We start from the raw sequence: 21,244 nt of genomic DNA, 5'->3' as shown, positions 1-21,244 counted from the left end.
GTGTATGGTGATGGTCAACATGTTACTCTCTGGAGATGAAAACCCTTCAAGGTAAAAACATGTCACTTCAACTGTAGCAGGTGAACGTTGTTGTTTCAGTGACAGAAGTTCAGTTGCTGAAAGTGTCTCCTGACAGGACAAAAGTTTGGCTGGTTTGTCTCTTAAAAACTTGAAATAACATTGAGAAACAGAAACAGATGATGGAGTCTGACAGTTGAGAAAGACTGAGTCTGTTTCTACAATCTCCTGTTGATTCACCATCAAATCAGGAGGAGGAAGGTCTGAAATGTTAGAGGTAAATGGATATTACATGAATTACATGATGAACCAATGTTTGTTCATAATATACCAAAAAAAAAATACAGTGAAGTCAAACTGCTCCAATTAAAAATGAATAGAGAAAACATTAAACTCAGAGACTGACCTTGTGCTTTGAGCTCAAAAAAGAAACCTTTTTAAGGTTATTAAAAAAATCGAAACAGATTCGACAATAGTTCATCAGCAACTCTAATTTGTTATAGTGGAGTAAGACAACACGTCAGTAACAGAAGTCAGTGACATGAGTGTCATCACATGGCTGAGTATCCTACATTAAACATTAGGCAACATTAACAAGAAAAGAAGCTGATAATAAGTTTTAACTCACACATGAGGATGAGTAGCTGCAGGTTCCCAGCCATGATGAAGCTGAACTATGTGATGGACTACACTACTCTGTAGTCTGACTACTGTGACCTCCACCTGCATGAAGAGAAGTTGTTCTCAAGGAAACCACAAGACCAGAAGCCAGTCACATGAACAAGCCACAGAAAGGCAGACGTTTGTTAAACTCGCTTTTGTCAAATGAAACAAAACACCGAAGAGATCTTTATCTAATATATTGATCAACTCTACCACAGTGAAGTGGTTTAAGAAAAGTTAGAAAAAACTGATATATACAGGACATAGTGACACTCTCATTTAAAATACAAAACATTTAAAGAATTCTTTTAGTGTTTTTTAGGGACTTTTTTCATTGTGTTGGTATGAATGGAGATTTTTTTATTATTATTTGTTGATGTGTGGAGTTTGTTCTTTTGATATTTAGAGCGAAGGTGTCTGTTTTCAGGTGTGTGCTGCTGGTTGCAACCATACAGACACAGCGCACACAGAAGCAGACAAATCTCAAATAGGATGTGATTTCAGACAAAAGGGAAGTGGTTGAGTCTTCAGCCAGAAACTCAACAACTAGAGAGCAGTTGGTCTTTGACTTGATACTAATATAGACATGATATACATGATAGTGTCAGATGTTTGAACATTAACCAAAATGGCAGATTGGACTCTTTAATAACAACCAAATCACTTAGAATATGTCGAGGGTTGAGAAGGTTACTTTGTAAACCAGTACAATTACAAGTTACTTAAAAATGTAATTGGTAATTTACTACAAGTATTACAATATAAAAATAATGTACCTGATTACTTTTAGTTACATGTGGATGACTTCAATCCCAAACATGCAAATCAAGACAAAAGCGTACAGAAGATGTCATCAGCTCAGTGTATTTATTGGTGAGAAACATAAGAAACTAGATCTAGGAAGAAAGGACGGGAGAGGAGAAAAAAGGCATTGATTGTAGGATTGGTTGGCAGCATTAAGAAGTGTGGAGAATATTAGTAAATTAGGAAAAGAAAAGAGCGGGTTTACAATAGCATCCTGTTGGGATCCATTTAGATCTGTGAAGTTGCTATTAGGTAAAGAGAAGATTGGTAGCCTGACGGTACCGAACAGGAACTTGAGCAGTACTAAAAGGAGGTACATAAAGATAAGGAAAGGTTTAGAAAGTTGGCACTTCCTTCTGATTTTCCACCTGTTGGGGAAATAGACAGTCAGTGCTATGACAGCCGACCAAGGGGGAAAGAGGTTCAAGAAGTGGTAAGGCGCTCCACTTAAAGGACAAAGGGCTCTCTTTTGAAGATAATCCAGTTGCCTTTCTTCTAACGCCTTTTGGATTACCATGACCTGGTTGACTGAGAACCTTCATAGGCAGTCTGCCTAAAGGGAGTGTGGGGAAGGTGTTCTTCAGCGTTGTGGTACAGAGGCTGACTTGTCACCCGGAGAACAATGAACTGATTGATACTTTTCTGGGTCCTTAGAGCACACCAGCATGACTTGGCTCCAAATTCAGTTAGGCAAAAAGAGAGAAAAGAGATTTGCATGTTGTATATGTCAGAGTCTGCTATGGGAGGCTTTTGACTTAATTAGAGTGCAAAGTAGCCAAGTAGCATCAAGGGTCTAGTCAGAGCGAAGTTTTATCAGCCGTGGTCATACGCTCAGTGATGCTGATTCACGGGCATCGGCTGTGTGGGTACATGCCAGACCCATGGGCATGGTCCAGTGGCATGGATAGCATGACGCGGGTGATCGTCGTAGTTTGTAGTGTGTTGTAAAAATGTGGCATTGCTTGCACTATCCTGTCTGGGACTTGTTGCATTTCATTTGAAAAATGTAATCCTGCCCAGTAACCCCCATTTGTATAAAACATACCAGTAATCTGATTACATTTTTCCCCTATACTGAAACAGATTACAGTTACCATCTTTTATATCCTGATTACATAACACTATTACATGTAATCTGTTACTTCTGACTGTGTTGTCATTTATTATTTATGTTAATGGTGGATGGGTCAATGTCTGGAGCATTAATAGTTTTAAACATCTCACCTCAACCTCAGCATGTGAACTGTGATGTATCTTAAACCTGTAGGATATGTACAAATAACAATCTGAAAAAGGCTGGGGGAAAGGTGCTGTTTTCATATGAGGCGCTGATGAGAGAATGGGAAGTGGATTTCCTGGATAATAAAGTGACTTGGAGCACTGATTTAATATTATTAGAAGTTAATGGAGAATCTGAGCAACATTTACACACACTCTCTATGGCCAGTGTAAGTCTTATACATTTTCATCCCTTTATTGTCAGTTTTGCCAACACTCTGTGTCTGTCTGTTCTATCACATGCTAACGTCTTTTATAACTCAGAAATGCCCAGAAGGGTGTGTGCTCACTGGAATGAGGACATAACTGTTGTTTTTTTCCCTGTCAGAGTTGGTTGTACACAGTCAAACCTCTGATGTCTTATCACTGATGAGATGCACTAAGGAATTGTCCAGATACAGTAAGTGGCATGCTCAGAGGAAGTGAATGTATGTATGCATCACTGTCTTTAACAACATTAAAGTATATGTAACACAGACACAGTCTCTTATATCCCTCAAGGAAACCATGGCTCCCCTGGCTGTGATCTCAGAGAAGAGACAGGTTGAAATACAGTACGTCAGTTTGATGAAAATTATTAAGTGATGACAATGATTTGCAGAGCACTATGCTGCACTTTGATGTTGTGCAATTATGACTATTTCTGATTATTTATAAATTACAATACATACATTGTAAATGCAAAACAAGATTCTGAATCTGAAAAGCAGCATAAATCCTTATTTCAACTAAAGTCATCCAGTATAGAGAGCACAAGACTTAATCCTAGATAGATGAACCTAAACGAACCTATATACTCCTGCATAATACAGTATAAATTCATGTGTCAAAAGGAAATGTTTTACATTTATTCAGACCATTTCATTTGTACAGAGCCAAATTAACCATATATAGTGGTTACATTTTGTTAGTTGTCTTACTATTGATTGACAAAACTCGAAATCTAATCAATTATTTAATTTGTAACATAATAACAACAATATACACATATCCTCTTAAGTAGCTGTAGTTGCTATTTATTAGGATTGGCCTGCATCTTAGCTAAAGAAGGATGCTATTCTGTTACAGCAGCATACAATAAGAATCCTCATGAATCTCCGATCAGTCACAACATTAAAAGCACTGGCAGCAGAAATATCATTGACTATCTGGTGACAATTCAGTGTTCTGCTGGGAAACCTTTGGACCTGGCATTTACGTGGATGTCACTTGGACTTGTACCATCCACCTAGACCAGACCAGACACTCTCACCCAATAACAATGACGCTCGCCAGCAGGATGCAGCCTGATACAGACACACACACACAAACAGTTTAGGAACAATTAAAAAAAACATGAAGAACAGCAAAATGTATTAATCTGGCCTCCAATTTCACTGGATCTCAAACTGATCAAGTATCTGTGGGATGATCCACAGAGGCCCCTCCTCTCAACCCAAAGACCCCACTAACAACATCCTGTTACCAGACACAGGACACCCTCAGAAGACACATGTCCATTCTCTGATGAGTCACAACTGTTTTGGAGGCACAAGGGAGACCTACACAGTATTAGGAAGGTGGTCATAATGTTATGTCTGATCACTGTTTCAGTGTGGCTGCAGGAGGCTGTACACTCCATCCTGCTGGGCAGATGGAGCTGGCTCCTCTGAAATGGTCGCATACACATGATATATGTCTGACTGGAAAAGAAACACAGCAAATGTCAGAGTCTATTAATAAAGTTACATAGCAAAAACTATTTATAACGATGGGCCTTTCCCTCACTTACACGTTCATTCTGAGACTCTTCCCTTTGCAGCTTGTCAGAACCTGCAGGTAAGAAATATAACACACACATTGAAACTACAGTAGGATTCGGGTTAAGTACTTGTTTCCGTATTTATTACTGTACTTTATTAAGCTTAAAATAATTATTAACAAGAAACAGAAAGTAATTTCACTTTCACTTTTATTGCCATTTTGCAATGAAGTAGCACTGACGATAAACTAAAAATGAGTTGTTGACCATAATATTGAATGAACACCATGAATCCTGTTCTAAATGTGCATCACACTACACTCAGGTCTGGGAAAACAAATGGCTCACCAGCAGAAACACCAGCATCACGTACTGAGGTGATCTCACTGTAGGTTTCATCATTACCTGCAGGCAACTTAAGGCAACAAAAAGAGAGAGATGAAGAGAGAAAGTAATGAATAATACTCTATGACACTCTAATTTCTCTTTATTGGCCTTATTATGTTCATAATTCATCTGAGAGTAGAACATGTTCAATTACCTGTCTTCCATCATAAATAGTGTTCATGCATATATAGTCTACGAGAGACAGTAACACAAATCTTAATAAATAAAAATAAATCCAATACAGTGAACTATTTGAATGAACAGCACTTTATACATAATTTATACGTTACCTGGTTTACAATTGGCTTGTGATCTGTACAGAAATAAATTAAATGTTTTAATAAAGAACAATGAAAGCAGTTGTTCCATCAAAACTGGTGAGTTAGCTGCTGTAATGATTGAATTAGAGCTGTCACACCATCAGATTTTCACTTCTCGATTATCGTGGGCAAAAAAAATTCGTTAATGATATTATCACGATATCAACAACAATTCATCCTGAAATCCATCTTCCACTTTATGTAATTTTCTCTCTTTTTGGAGATGAAGTGCATTGAAAATAACAATTTTAACACAATATTGAAATTTCATTGATACTACAATTATCGTCAATACTGGTGAACCACGACAGCCCTAGATTGAATATAAGACGCATCATATGCAGGTTTGAGAATGAGAGTTTTTTTTTCTCATTGGGCAGGAAAACCTACAGGAAACCTCAAATCCACAGTCAGACTGTGAGATTGTTATCACATGGAGGAGATTTAAAACAAACTGTGACAGACAAAGATCAGGAAGGAAGACTAACAAACTTAAAACAGCTGCAGTAACGGTCTGGCAAAGCATTACAACGGCGGAAACCCAGCGTTTGGTGAACCTGAAAGTCTGCTTCAACTTGAACTGCATCTTAGTTGTTTAATATACAATTAACAAATCTAATATGGTAGCATGTAGTCCAAATCATGAAGACTGTGTCACTCCAAAAATGCCTTGTTGAGGTGAGAGGTCAGAGGAGAATGTGAAACTGGTTGGAGATGATGGAAAGGCAACAATAACTCAACAAACTGGTTACAACCAATGAATGCAGAATATCATCTCTGAACCTACAACATGTCCAGCCTTGAAGAAGATGGGCTACAGCAGTAGAAGACCACACTGGGTGGTCACTCCTGTCAGGTAAGAACAGGAAACTGAGACTACAATAGAAGATTGGAAAAACGTTGTCTGGTCGGTCGAGACTCGATTTCAGCTGTGACATTCAGATGGCAGAGTCAGAATTTGGCATAAACAACATGAAAGCATGGATCCATCCTGCCTTGTATCAACGGTTTAGGCTGGTGAACATGGTTTAAATACCACAGCCTACCTGAGTATTGTTGCTGACCATGTCCATCCCTTTATGACCACAGTGTACCCATCTTCTGACGGCTACTTCCAGCATTATAATGCACCATGTCACAAAGCTCATATCATCTCAAACTGGTTTCTTGAACATGACAATGAGTTCACTGTACTTCAATAACCTCCACAGTCACCAGACCTCAATCTAATAGAGGAACCTTTGGGATGTGGTGGAACGGGAGATCAGCATCATAGATGTGCAACCGACAAATCCGCAGCAACTGTGTGATGCTATCACGTCAACCTTTTACTAGCAAGGTGTACATAATAAAGTGTCCGGTGAGTGTATATGGGCCTAACTGTATCTCAGAAATGAAACTGTTCTGTACTGAGTAATGGCCCAAAATCCCTCCAAGCTGCTGTAGACGGCTGACATTTAGTTGTGTTACTGCTGCACAAGGGGGTCACACCCTCCAAACAAGGGTTGATTTACTTTTGTAACTCACAGATATGTACAAATGATTAGTACATCAGTAGCAAAGTCAGAAGGACATAAAGTATGTCCTCAGATTCTGTCTTTGACTTATGTGAGTTTAAAACCCAAAGATTAATGACAAATTAAGAGCTTCTCCTGAAGCTAAACTTCTGTATGTATGTATATATATGTTAGTTTTTTACCTTGTGTGTGAAGACGTCCCTGAAACATGAAATACAAAGTAGAGAGGAGAGATGTCAGACTGAGTAATAAAGTTGTTTTGCTTTACAGTCACAAGGTGCTAGATCACAAACACCCAACCACGTTAATGCAGAAGTAAAGCACAGAGATTGTAAAGTGATAATACTTAGTAAAACTAAAACCAGCCCAATAGACAATTATGTGACATTCCCTGATATATAATAAAGACATACAGTGTACATGACATTATATGACACACTGCTCTCACCACTTCTATTGGTTCCAAGAATTACCAGCACCACTAAGATGACAGTCACAGCCGTTCCAAAACAAGCCACAACTATTATCAACTTCCAAGTCTGTGTTTCTGTTTTGGGAAAGGTAGTAGAGCTGAGATTGGCAGTGACTGATGGTTGAAGACAGAAAAATAAAGTGAGTGGTTAATGGAACAAGCAGACTCACAATCAAAGCATCTCAGCTTTTTCTTAAAATAATACAAATGTTCCCTACCTGTTTGTACATCATCAGGAGCTGGATTCATAGTGGTTGTGTTAGTTGAGGTCAAAATATCTGGAGTTATGACTAAGTTATATCAGAAAACACAAAAATATCAAAAGTTATTAACATTACAAACTTTCAGAAAACGAAGTGAATCTCTGAGAACGTAACATGTCACCTGTTGTTGGTTTCTCTGATGTGACCGAGACAGAAGAACTATCAGTGTTCTCAGTCTGACCTGATGGAGCAACTGAAGCATATTACAAAATGTGAATACAAAGAAAAACTGACTTGGTTTTACCTGAGTTATTCGTAACATAATGAAAATTCGTACGAGTTGATTTTGTGGATTGGTTTTTACATGTTGTATATAACATAACAGTAATACCTGTGGTCTTATTATTTGTTGTGTGGTTCATGTTATCCATAGTATCTACAAAGAAAGAAGTCAATTTTAAAAAATGAATAAAATATGTCAATTTCATGTAAAAAAAATAAATAAATAAATAAATAAAATAATAATAATAACCAACCTTTGGGCACTGAACTATTTCCTGTCATATTCAGAGTATAACATTTGTTACCTGATGTAACTTTTGTTACAGTAGTTGAAGCAGTGGAGTCTGAAGAGTAAAAGAAAAACAAAAGAGAGAAGAGTGTAAGACAACAGTTAAACACTATGACCAGCTTTTATTTTTTGGTTTATTCTTAAACACATCAGCTTTAATTTAAATTGATTCAGGTCAATATGGTGTGCTACGCACTGTCTTTTTAAATCCAGAGTCCTTAAATAAAAGGTTTAAAAAGTAACTGGATGACTCTGCTTCCTTCATTGATGAAGTCACTGAGAAATATCAGCGTGTCAGATAAAACTAACAGCCGTATGTGGCCAAGACAAAACCGAAGCGGCACCACGTTTGAACGCAGAGGTGAGGTCACAGTGTTCCTTTTTTTGTGTTCCTTCTCCTTTCTGAAGCGTAAAACTGCAATTTCTATTTCACAAATCTACTAGTTTGCTTTTGTGTGTTTATGTAAGCTGCAGCTTTCTGTCTCTGAGAATTGTGTCTCATGTTTTATTTATCTGATGTTCTTATCATGGTCTTATCATGACAATATTGTTTTCAGGGGAAACGTGTATAGAATGTGTTGGCTTCCGGTGTGTAGATCAGTCACTGTGTTAGTGCTGATGTTTAATGAGCCATTGCAGACACCGTACTGAGGAACACTCTGTTATACAGTTACCGGGTCGGGGCCAGGAGGTTACACTGCTAGATGCCACTGGCCTGTATGTTGTCTTATTGCATCCTCATCGTTGGTTGATAAACCAGGTTGTGAGTAAAACGCCTGCGTCACTCATGAGAACACGAAACACGGTGTTCTCATAAAGGAGTTTTTCTGATATATATTCCTTTTTTTCAGTTTCATTATTAAATCTCGTCTCACGGTCAGCTTTTTATTCCTCTTACTGACGCATGACTTGACCTTAGTGTAAAGGGGAACAATCCATCAACTCACACATGGGAGCGCTTTGTAAAACAACATAGAGTTAGCCAAGGAACACTGAACAGTCAGGTGTCCTGTTACTTTTAAACCACTGTTTAAATGGCTCTGTCAAATACGGTTGATTTTATGCTAACTTACTCAGATCATCATCTGATATCTTGTTGTCAGGTTGTCTTGTTGTTGTAGGAGTGGTGTCTCTTGACATGTTAACAGCTGAACTGCCTGTGTTAATGCAAAACAACAATTTGCAGTCTTTTACAGAATTAACAAGTTCAGATGTTCTCGTCTCTTTGGATATTTTCCTACCTGTGGTCATCGTGGTCACACGTCGTCTTTCATTTGATTCGTTTTGGAAAAAGTCTACAATAAAGAAAATAGATTTGCATTAAGAATTAACACTGATGATATTTCTGCCCAGACAAACACAAAACATACAATACAATACAATAGACTTCATTGTCATTGTCCATCTCAACATACAGTGAAATTGGAGAGAGAATCTCCCCTCCAGTGAAATAACACAAACATCCTTAGAGTAAAAGAGTAAATAATAGACTAAAAACAGTGTGACAGTGATATTGTATGTGTATAATATATTGCACTTGGATTGTAGAAAAAATTATTGTTACATGGTTGTGAAATGTGTTCATTCACAACAAGACGACATGAAAAGGTGCGTTTGTGACATTTCTCAGCATCTATAGGTGTATTCTGATGTTCATGTTCCCAGGAAAGAAAAGTAAATGAAGAACTGACCCACTACTGGGCGTCTACCCACTACCGGGCGTCTAGTAAGATCGAAACTACCAATGTTGAACTAGAGTCCAGGATTATTTCATGAGAAAGTAAGAGATAAAGGCAGCAGTTAATATGTGGTTATTGAAAAGCTTTAACTTAAGGAATGAATGAAAAATATCATGATAAATCCATGAATTCAGTTTAACAGTGACACAAACTGGAGCTTCTAAACAGCTGATGCAGTCAAAACGACATCATTGTAAAACTATTTTCAAAACCCTGGTGGTGGTAATATTTGTTGTAAACTATCAACTAACTGGTGTATCAGGAAATTAAAGAAATATGAACAATAATACACAGATACTGTATGAAAACAGTGTCTGTGTAAAGTGTTTCAAATGTTGCTGGAGAGAATAAGGCCCTTCCCTAAACATACATGATCACTCAGCCCCCTCTGAGAGTTAATAACAATAAAAATAATCTGGAATATAGAAAGAACAAGTAACAATTTTATGAAGATAAAACACTGATAATAGATAAAGTATTCTAAGTCATGACTCACAGGATACTCTATAAACTATAACAAGTACATTAAGAGAGAAGCATTTTAGTCCATATTGAACAGAAAGTGAGCGAATAAGTAAGAGAGAGATGAGTTTATTTTGACTTCAGCATGTTTGACTGTATGACTGTCTCATTAATATGCAAATAATGTGCTTGTTCAATTGATTAGCAGTTGATTTGACATTTGTTTAATAAATTTCAAAGAACATGTGGTCATTTACTGTAAACTAGTATCGTTGACTTACCTCTCAGGTTGTATCTATCACTACGAGGAGCCAGAGACAGAGTTGTGTTGACTTCATATTCCAGTTTGTAATCACAGCTGACATCCTTTTGTTGAACTGAGCATAGATGCCTCCACAAATCATTAGTCTGAACAGTAAACAGACAGAACAACTGGTTGGTTTTTGACCTCCTTGTCTTCCAGGTTTTAGCTGTTACTACTGGACGACTGTCTTCTCCACAGTACAGGTTACATGTTGTATCATGTTCCACAGATGCAGGCAGAGAACAAGTGAACATATAAACATCTTCAGTATGATGACCGCTCAACTCTGGTCTTTGACCTACGTACATGAAGATTATTAGAAGTCAGGAAATATAACATGAATCTGAAGTCAAGTGTAACTGTCTGAATCTGTGTTGACATTCACAGAAGTTCTAGTATCACACTCATTATATCTTAAAATTAACATTCAACATAGTGATCATAGTGATACGTCTGAGCCATCTTTAATGTTCGAGTTAGACTGTTATGAAAATAATTACTCTGAATGATGTTTTCTTCGAATGACAAAGCTACAAAAACTAAATGCAACACGTTGTCCTTCTAAAGTTTGATTACACAAGAAGGAACTGGAAAGATTATAAGTCACAGACTGACCTTGTACTTGAATCTTATGAAAGGAACCTGTTGGAAGTAAAATATATCAGCAATGTAAATCCATGTAATAATAACTCATTATTAAATTATTAAATAAGATTTGGACTGAACAGTGAAGTTCCTTATCACAGTAACAAATACACAATTATAGACAGAATGGACAGTTTGTCTCACTACGGAAATTAGTTTGTGATGACACGCTGCACTTCCTCAACAAATGAACACAATAACAGCACGCAAAAAAAATCACCAACCATAAAAAGACAAAATGTGGCTTAACATTTACACAATGTCTGATGTTATGTTAACATATGCTGCTCATTGACTAAATCTAAAGAAAGTTTTCAACTTACACATGAGGATGATGAACAACATGCGTCCAGCCATGATGAAGCTGTTAAAGCAGATACCTGAGTGTGTGACTGCAGACGTTGACCAAGTAGCAGAAACTGTTCACAGCAAAACCACAACAGCTATCAGAAGTGAATCTACAGGCCAGAGAAACATGCATAGTGGGAGTGTGTGCGTGTGTAAAGCTCTTCACATTTAAACCCACAACTGTAAATAACTATACAACTACTATTCTGACAGGTAAACTATTTCTCACGTCTATGTTGAACCCACAAATGTATGTAAAGAACAGGTACAAGCATATGTTTTGTGTTACACTGTGAACAAATAAAAAAGACACTGAACTTCAACTTTTGTGTTTATGGTTTTTATTTTTTCACTGTAACACAGTAAAAGTATAAACTCAGCTACATAGTACATGAGAACTCAGAGGAGATGCCAGAAAAACAATATCTGAACTTTAACACTGCAAAGCTGTACGCTTTATCTCTCAGGGCTGATGCAGCTGTTGTCACTCTATGAGAAGTAAAAACATGAATATGATTTAGATTTATATGTGTAAATGTTCATTTCATAATGCACACATTTCATTATTGAACCAGTAACAACATGGATGTCTAGTCTTCAGCAGTTTTCAGCAGAATGTGCACCACCAAGTGGCTGATCAGTATTTAATCAGCTCAGTGTGTTTTTCAGTTGTTCCTCTATAACAGTCATTGTATTCAGCATAGTAGTAACATGTCACAACAAAGACAGAAACGTAGAGAAACACAGAGCAAATTAATTCATTGTACTTGTTAACAGTCTGTCTATGTATTCAGAAATAAAACCACGGCTCACCATTTGTGAACTCATAGGTGACAATACTGTAGGTTTCATCAAAGCCAGCCTGCAGATGATTTAATAAGGTGTTAGACTGAAGGAAGAGCGAGTGAGGACAGTTAGTGGAAGGAGTGTCTATCGTTGAGACTTACCAAATACTTTCCATCATCTGAAACAGAAACCAAAGCACAACTTCAGAAATAAATGCAAATTAAACATCCATGTATAAATAAAAGTGATGTAGAGAACAAGCCTGATCAGTCACAAGTGTCAGAAATGCTTATAGCTATGGGAGTAACATTAGTCATTTATTTATAAATACTTTACATAATGTTCAGTGTGTATATACTGCACAAATACATTAACACAGTTATTCCCCTGGACTGTGTTAACATTGTACATGTATTGCCTGCAGGCATATAAAAAAATAGTTTGTTTGGATGTACAAGTTTAAACCACAATTGACACAATGACACAATGTCCTCACCTCTTCCTCTTTTGGTTCCAGGAAGTACCAGTACCCCTAAGATGACAACCACAGCTGCTCCAAGACAAGACACAACTACTAGCAGTTCCCATTTTGACCTTTCTGTTTGGGAGGACACAAACTAGTTTTACTTTTAACAGAAAAAGAAAGACGACTCTGTGTTCCTATAGGAGGAGAGTCATTGTTAAATAACATGAGCTGCTTTACTGTGCTGCTATAGGGCAAAACATGTTGTACAAACTAGAAATGTGTCAACTGCACTATTTGGTGACGAAAACATTTGACAAGAAGAAAAAGCTGACTTCAGTGCTAAGAAGCACAAGTGCTGCTGGAATAAAACCAAAAAGAAAAACAAACAAAGAAAAAATCAACAGCAATGTCTCATCTCATCCTCTACTACCGCCTATCTTCACTATGGGGGTCGCAGGGGTCTATCCCAGCTGTCATCAGGCGAGAGGCAGGGTACATCCGGACAGGTCACGAGTCTTTCACACACAGCAAATTGAGAAGAGTTGAATTCTTTGTATTAAACTAGACATACACTCGTAGAGTAAATTATACTCTGGGTAGAGTTAATCCATTATAATTAACTCTCAGTCGACAAAAAGTTGTTGTTAAAACCAAGTGTAAAAGTGTAACTAAATCAAAACTCTAGGTGCAACAAATATTTAAATATTAACTCCATACTTCTTACTCTAAACTCTGATCCTGTATTTAACCCCCCCCCATTACTATTCGGGCACCCGAAGTCATTTTGCAGCGGTGAGCCATGGAAACTTAACTCGTCGCGCTGTTACTAACCACACGAACACCTGCTTAATGAGCTAGAGGTTACACAGAGCACTCGGAGAAAACCCACGCAGAAAAAGGAAGAACATGTGAACCCAGAAAGGCCCAAGTGTAGTGTTTATTTTACAATAATAGAGTTTATCCCCGAGTTTATTTCATGATTGACTCTTTCCCGGCCGCACCAAGAGTTAGGTTTGGATTTTGTCATCAGCGCTCCGCGTCCTCATTGGTTGAATCCAGTCGCATGTTCTGAGCCTTCGTCTTGCAGGAGTGCAGCCACGACACTAACCGTAGTCTACCGTGACAGCCACGCGGGACTGCACGTAGGCTAAGAAACTAAAGTGAATAAATAATACATGAAATACTTTTTTTTTTCATGTTTCAATTCGTCAATAACTAAAAACCTTAACAGTAATACATTAAGGAGGCAAACGCGGTTTTGATGTAGTTTAGCTAACTTGCTATATCAGTTGTAAAGTAACTGAAAATGTTTAATTAATCAGAATCGATATTGTGTTTGTAATGTTGACCTCGGTTAAACAGGTTATTTGACAAAGAAAAACACAGAATTTGTGTGTTAGCTATCTCAAAATGAGCTAATCCCTCCTGGTGGCTAGCTTTACTGAAGCTACTTCAGAGCTTCCGACTCCCGCCCGAAGTTACGTTGCTAGTGGGTAACTGTGCACTAACTGTATGTTTGTGTTGTATATAGTTGTGGAAGATCTACAGCAATGCTGTTCAAAGAACAGTACGAAGGAAAAAAGAAGTGCGTCAAACTAAATGAAGCCTCGGAATTTCTCAAGGAGGGTAAGTTAGTGTGTCTGCCTCTTGTAGCCTAAACTATAGGTAACGTTATCTATATTGTGTACTTGGGCAAGCACCTTGTTTTTCCCATTGTTTTACATGAAAACATTTTTATAATATTATAAATAGTAATTAACATAAATACATTTTCTTTTTTTTTCTTGAAGTTATCTGTCTATCAGATTTCTGTCTGACCTATCCATAAAAAAAGATGTGCAGTAATATTTTTGTGTTATCTTGCAGTCGGGTCGAAACCTATAAGAGCACTCTGGTCCAGCCCAGCGGAGGCAGCCCTACATCCTGGCAGTTGGCATCACAAGAAAAATCATCCGTGATTACTACATTGCGATGGATGGTGAGCTCCTTCCCTGCAAGGCCAGGTCTTCCCTATCAGCCTTTGATGAACTCTTCAAGACACATTATGTGTACAGCCTGTACACATTTGTGCAACGTTTTGCACAGCATTTTCATTCTTTTCATGTCAGAGAGGGAAATTCTGAAAATGTTTCCATGCTGAAAGTTGATGAGTTGCTCCTGTTTAAGCTGTTTGATCTGCAAACAACGTATGGTTTTGAAGGAGATGATCAGTATGTGGTGCCTGTGCATGTTTTTGTATAAGAAATGTGTTAGGATATATTAAAGATGTTATATTTTCAAGTAACTCTTGTGTGGACTATAAATTCCTCAAGTGTTAACAATTCATCTTAAAAGTGTCGTAGAGTACATTCTCATTCTCATCAGAGTATTAAATAATCAGCTCTGCAAAGTGCTACAAATGACTTACTTAGAGTATATATTTTACTCTCTGGGAGTTCTAGGTTTACACTGCGAGTGTCGAAAAGCACTGAAGTAGTGTCTAAAAGTACCAGTGACAGAGTAAAACTGCACTCTCAGAGGGTTCAAATGTAACTCTTGCAGTAAATGTGTTACACTTTTGATGGTGTTCAGCGAACACCGAACTCTTGGACTTATATGTACAACGAAGCCGTGGTTAAATGTACACCTATAGAGTACAATGTACACTGGGATTTTTGCTGTGTGGGAGGCATCAGTGCTAACCACGAGCTGCTGTGCTGTCCCAACAGCGTTGTATCGTAACATTTTTTAAACACTCAGAGGAGTCTCACCAGGAATGTTGTTGTCTTCTGGTGTGAAGTCTGCAGTTATTTCAGCAGCAGTGGTCACACTAGTTGTAGGGCTGAGACTGGAAGTAACTGATCCTTGAGGACAGAAAAATAAATTGATGACATACACTGTATATCAGTATTTTACTGAATAGTTTACTGGAAAAACTGTTGCTTTCTTATTTTATATATATTGTTATATACTTTATGTTTCACAAGATACGTTTTCCATTAGTTACATGTTTGGAAGCAGACAGATACAGTAAGTGGTTTATATAATGGTCTGAGTTCTATGTTAAGTGTGTCTTACCTGTTGTCATAGTAAGTCCTGGTGTAGTCTGCTTTCTGTGTGACTCTGTTAATAAAAGATAATCTGGGTCTCAGTTTCCATTGTGGACAACACTGTGAAACTGTATTTTTCATACACTCTGTAGCTCTGTACACGAGTTGTGTTTGAGTAAATGCTGCATGCAACACATCATTTTCTTCTTATTTCAGAGTGTTTTATACTATTTGTTTATTAAATATTGCTGTGATATTTTTTACTGCCCAAAGTAAATATCTGTTTCTATCTATATATCTATCTTGTCTCATGTTCGTAATGAACAAACCTTTCTGAAAATACCTTGATAATTGGGTGATCTATGATAACTTTAATTGATTCAGATTCAGGTAAGTTTTAATGATATGCTTGGGTTAAAATTAGAAAGGATAAACAGGGAAAGGAAACTATGTTTTCTACTAGGGGACTTTAATCTTGATTTAGTCAAATGTGAAATTCAGGCTCAGACTTCAGACTTTCTTAATATTTTGCTTTCCAGTTCTTTTTATCCTCTTATTAATAAGCCAACAAGAGTAACTAACAATATCTTTACTAACTCTGTGAATATTACAACTAAAGCAGGCATCCTTTTTACTGATATCTCAGATCATTTCCCCATTTTTAATTTTTCTCTTCCTGACAAGACTGGACCCGTTGGTACAGATTCCTGCACTGAACATTGATTTTTTAATCGGCAAAATACTGAACGGTTCTTGGAAAAATATTTATAAATATATAGATGCTCTGCTTATCAGACTTTTGTGTCAATTTTTAATTCAGCATTTCATCTACGCTTTCCACTGGTACAATCAAAAAAGAAACCTACTGAAATTAACAAAAAACCCTGGTACACATCCGGCCTCTATAAATCTTTAACAACCAAAAATAAGTTATAAGAGGTTTCTAACCAATCCTACTCTGAATTCAACAAAGTACAAAACATATAGAAACAAATATAATCATTTAATTCGGATAGCTAACAAAAATATACTTAAGTAATAAATTTAAAGAACATTCCAGTAGGATTTTTTTTTTCTTTCTAATAAAAACCCATTGTATTACATAAAGGGCATAATCCAATTTTCTGAATGGTTCCTGATAAATAAGTTGACATTAAATTTAAAAAAATAATAATTTTATCATATTTACTGAAAAAATAAAAAATATTGTAAATCCTTTGCTAAGATCACTATTGGGGATGATGATATTACCCAGGTTTTGTCTACTAAATTTTTAGGGGTATTAATTGATAAGAGGTTATCATGGTCAGAACATATCAAACATGTCAAAAAGTATTGAAATCTATTGGTATCATCAGAAAAATTTGTAGTTTCATCTCTCAGAATGCTTTATTATAGTATTTATTATAGCATATTATAGTATGATTTATCCTCATCTCAGTTATTGTAATATTGTCTGGGCCAGCACTTATCCTTCTAATTTACAGAAATTATTAATCACACAAAAGAAATTTGTTAGATTAGCCACCTTTTCAAATTATTTGTCTCCATCTGCCCCTCTGTTTAAGAAACTTCATATATTGTCAGTATATGATATTAATATACGTCAATCATGCATATTTATTTATACATATATTCATCTTTCTCACTTGCTGCCAAAATCTTTTCATGTATTCTTTACATTTAACTCTCAGGTCCACTCTTACAACACAAGACATACTGATAAACTTCATCTTCCCTTTTGCCGTATTACACATACTCAGTTTTCTTTTGTGTACAGAGGCTCCTTAATTTGGAATTCTCAACTTCATGTACTTAAATTATCTTCATCCCTCAATAATTTTAGTTAAGACTGAAAGCTTACCTGATAAATCAAGACTCCTAATAGTTTCTTTTCCAGTACAGTTGTCTATGGATCATTACCTCTTACACCTGCTCATACATACAATTACAATTATTTTATGTTTATACAGAACCATGTTTTTATTTCAGACTTTTTGTGTCTGCTATGAAATGACACTTGTATTGCTCTCCTTTTTACTGTTATTTGTTGTTGCTTTCTCTCGTTGTTGTTGTTGTTGATCTATTTTTTTGAAGTTTTGTATATTTTTGGGGGAGATATAAGCACATATAATTTTTAACCTTTCCCGCACTCATACTTGTTTAATTTCAGTTTTTTTCTTTGTAATTGTTTTTTCTTATGGTGCAAATAAATAAATAATTCCTCAACATAGGAGTGGGCAGCACTGTACCAAGACGCTGCTGCCTCTCCATAAATGAGCATTATCAGCGTGAATTGTTTTGTGCAGTAATCGGACGCATTTTTTTTTTTTTTTTAATTTCACCATGGTTTATCATGAAACCAGTAATTGTTACATCCCTAATAACAACACACGATGACGATCATTTCCATAGGAACTGTCAAAATATCTGGAACACCAAGAATTAACTTACACTGAAGCTGAAACATGATGCTATTTTTTGTTTTGAGTTAGAACATGAGAACCACAATGACAAATGACCAAGGAACATAGAATAGTCAGGAGGGGGGGCGGACATCTAATAACTGAAAGGTTGGCTGTTCGATTCCGTCCTATCCCTAGTCTGTCCATTGTGTCCTTGGGCAAGACACTTAACCCACCTTCCCCCAGGTGTGTTCTCCTTGGTGAGGCCATAGACTGACTACTGACTGGCTACTGAGGTAGTTTACTACCACCAGGGTATGACTGTGTGAGTGAATGAATAATGCATACAATTGTAAGCGCATTGAACATCTAAAAATGCTTTATTATTATTATTATTATTATTATTATTATTATTATTTTAAACCACTGTTTAAATGGCTCTGTCAAATACAGTTGATATTATATTAGCTCACTCAGATCAACTCTGATCTGGCACCATAATACAAATAAATAACACTAATGTCTAATTATTCATACATAAAATTTGTTACCTGATATCTCGTTGTCAGAGGTGGTAGGAGTGGTGTCTCTTGACATGGTAACAGCTGAACTTCCTGTGTTAATACAAAACAACAACGTGCAGTCTTTTACAGAATTAACAAGTTCAGATGTTCTCGTCTGTTTGGATATTTTCCTACCTGTGGTCATTGTGGTCACACATTGTCTTCCATTTGATTCTTTTTGGAAAAAGTCTACAATAAAGAAAATAGATTTGCATTAAGAATTAACACTGATAATATTTCTGCCCAGACAAACAATAAAAATGTGTTGAGTCACAACAAGACAACACGAAATGGTTAGTTTGTTTTCTCAGCATCTATAGGTGTATTCTGACGTTCATGTTCCCAGGAAAGAAAAGTAAATGAAGAACTGACCCACTACCGGGCATCTGGTGAGATCGAAACTACCAATGTTGAACTAGAGTCTAGGATTATTTCGTGAGAAAGGAACAGATAAAGGCAGCTGTTAATATATGGTTATTGAATAAAAGCTTTAACTTAAGGAATGAATGAAAAAATATCATGATAAATCCATGAATTCAGTTTAACAGTGACACAAACTGGAGCTTCTAAACAGCTGATGCAGTCAAAACGACATCATTGTAAAACTATTTTCAAAACCCTGGTGGTGGTAATGTTTGTTGTAAACTATCAACTAACTGGTGTATCAGGAAATTAAAAAAATATGAACAATAATACACAGATACTGGATGAAAACAGTGTCTGTGTGAAGTGTTTCATATGTTACTGGAGAGAATAAGGCCCTTCCCTAAACATACACGATCACTCAGTTCCCTCTGAGAGTTCATGTTTCTCTGTGTACACAAGTACACAGAGAAACATGACAATAAAAATAATCTGGAATATAGAAATAATTATTTGCCTAAATACTTAACCTGGCCACAAGTAACAATTTTATGAAGATAAAACACTGACTATAATAAATAAAATATTCTAAGTCATGACTCACAGGATACTCTATAAACTATAACAAGTACATTAAGAGAGAAGCATTTTAGTCCATATTGAACAGAAAGTGAGCAAATAAGTAAGAGAGATGAGTTTATTTTAACTTCAATATGTTTGACTGTATGACTGTCTCATTAACATGCAAATAATATGCTTGTTCAATTGATTAGCAGTTGATTTGATATTTATTTGATAAATTTCAAAGAACATGTGGTCATTTACTGTAAACTACTATCGTTGACTTACCTCTCAGGTTGTATCTATCACTACGAGGAGCCAGAGACAGAGTTGAGTTGACTTCATATTCCAGTCTGTAATCACAGCTGACATCCTTTTGTTGAACTGAGCATAGATACTTCCACAAATTATTAGTCTGAACAGTAAACAGACAGAACAGCTGGTTGGTTTTTGAGCTCCTTGTCTTCCAGGTTTTAGCTGTTACTACTGGACGACTCTCTTCTCCAAAGTACAGGTTACATGTTGTATCATGATCCACAGATGCAGGCAGAGAACAAGTGAAGATATAATCATCTTCAGTATGATGACCAATCAACTCTGGTCTTTGACCTACGTACATGAAGATTATTAGAAGTCAGGAAATATAACATGAATCTGAAGTCAAGTGTAACTGTCTGAATCTGTGTTGACATTCACAGAAGTTCTAGTTTCACACTCATTATATCTTAAAATTAACATTCAACATAGTGATCATAGTGATACGTCTGAGCCATCTTTAATGTTCGAGTTGGACTGTTATGAGAATAATTACTCTGAATGATGTTTTCTTCGAATGACAAAACTACAAAAACTAAATGCAACACGTTGTCCTTCTAAAGTTTGATTACACAAGAAGGAACTGGAAAGATTATAAGTCACAGACTGACCTTGTACTTGAATCTTATGAAAGGAACCTGTTGGAAGTAAAATATATCAACAATGTAAATCCATGTAATAATAACTCATTATTAAATTATTAAATAAGATTTGAACTGAACAGTGAAGTTCCTTATCACAGTAACAAATACACAATTATAGACAGAATGGACAGTTTGTCTCACTACGGAAATTAGTTTGTGATGACACACCGCACTTCCTCAACAAATGAACACAATAACAGCACGCAAAAAAAAAAAAAAAAAACATAAAAAGACTAAATGTGGCTTAACATTTACACAATGCCTGATGTTATGTTAACATATGCTATCATTGACTAAATCTAAAGGAAGTTTTCAACTTACACATGAGGATGATGAACAACAGGCGTCCAGCCATGATGAAGCTGTTAAAGCAGATAACTGAGTGTGTGACTGCAGACGTTGACCAAGTAGCAGAAACTGTTCACAGGAAAACCACAACAGCTATCAGAAGTGAATCTACAGGCCAGAGAAACATGCATAATGGGAGTGCGTGCGTGTGTAAAGCTCTTCACATTTAAACCCACAACTGTAAATAACTATGCAACTACTATTCTGACAGGTAAACTATTTCTCACGTCTATGTTGAACCCACAAATGTATGTAAAGAACAGGTACAAGCATATGTTTTGTGTTACACTGT

The 21,244-nt window shown here is 36.4% G+C and overlaps 3 protein-coding genes and 1 long non-coding RNA gene across 8 annotated transcripts in view; all 4 read right to left on the bottom strand.

The window, feature by feature from the left end:
- Positions 1-21,244, bottom strand: part of LOC125006374 — a 93,436-nt gene that overhangs the window by 48,902 nt on the left and 23,290 nt on the right. Inside the window, exon 17 of one of the 2 annotated variants that reach the window (XM_047582347.1) lies at positions 4,264-4,338. The exons of the other annotated variant lie outside the window; for it this stretch is intronic. The gene's annotated coding sequence lies outside the window, so the exon portion shown is untranslated. Of the gene's footprint in view, positions 1-4,263; positions 4,339-21,244 lie in introns of those variants that run through there. 2 annotated transcript variants of the gene reach the window in all.
- The window catches only part of LOC125006376, a 41,544-nt gene that overhangs the window by 10,639 nt on the left and 9,661 nt on the right, over positions 1-21,244 (bottom strand). The gene's annotated exons all lie outside the window — the stretch shown is intronic.
- Positions 3,323-21,063, bottom strand: LOC125006375. 3 transcript variants are annotated; one of them, XM_047582349.1, is made up of 16 exons: positions 20,926-21,063; positions 20,572-20,598; positions 19,934-20,254; positions 18,857-18,910; positions 9,048-9,131; positions 7,991-8,029; positions 7,795-7,839; positions 7,585-7,656; positions 7,419-7,490; positions 7,177-7,314; positions 6,911-6,929; positions 5,182-5,204; positions 5,046-5,083; positions 4,853-4,919; positions 4,535-4,575; positions 3,323-4,445 (listed from the first exon to the last, which is right to left on the bottom strand). In XM_047582349.1, the coding sequence occupies exons 1-16, from the start codon at positions 20,957-20,959 to the stop codon at positions 4,353-4,355; spliced, it is 1,167 nt and encodes a 388-aa protein (XP_047438305.1). In that variant the 5' UTR covers positions 20,960-21,063; the 3' UTR covers positions 3,323-4,352. The 3 variants fall into 3 exon arrangements, with proteins under 3 accessions (XP_047438305.1, XP_047438306.1, XP_047438307.1); XM_047582350.1 differs by lacking the exons at positions 18,857-18,910; positions 19,934-20,254; positions 20,572-20,598; positions 20,926-21,063 and adding exons at positions 9,216-9,269; positions 10,457-10,777; positions 11,095-11,121; positions 11,448-11,961; XM_047582351.1 differs by lacking the exons at positions 18,857-18,910; positions 19,934-20,254; positions 20,572-20,598; positions 20,926-21,063 and adding exons at positions 9,216-9,269; positions 10,457-10,583; positions 11,095-11,197.
- Positions 12,304-15,468, bottom strand: LOC125006386. The gene is made up of 3 exons (XR_007112569.1): positions 12,755-15,468; positions 12,420-12,436; positions 12,304-12,334 (listed from the first exon to the last, which is right to left on the bottom strand). It is a non-coding gene; the product is annotated as an uncharacterized LOC125006386 (long non-coding RNA).

This window comes from Mugil cephalus, chromosome 4, assembly GCF_022458985.1.
Source record: "Mugil cephalus isolate CIBA_MC_2020 chromosome 4, CIBA_Mcephalus_1.1, whole genome shotgun sequence".
Taxonomy (NCBI): domain Eukaryota; kingdom Metazoa; phylum Chordata; class Actinopteri; order Mugiliformes; family Mugilidae; genus Mugil; species Mugil cephalus.
The sequence above is the reverse complement of the archived record's forward strand: the minus strand, read 5'-3'. Positions and strand labels throughout refer to the sequence as shown.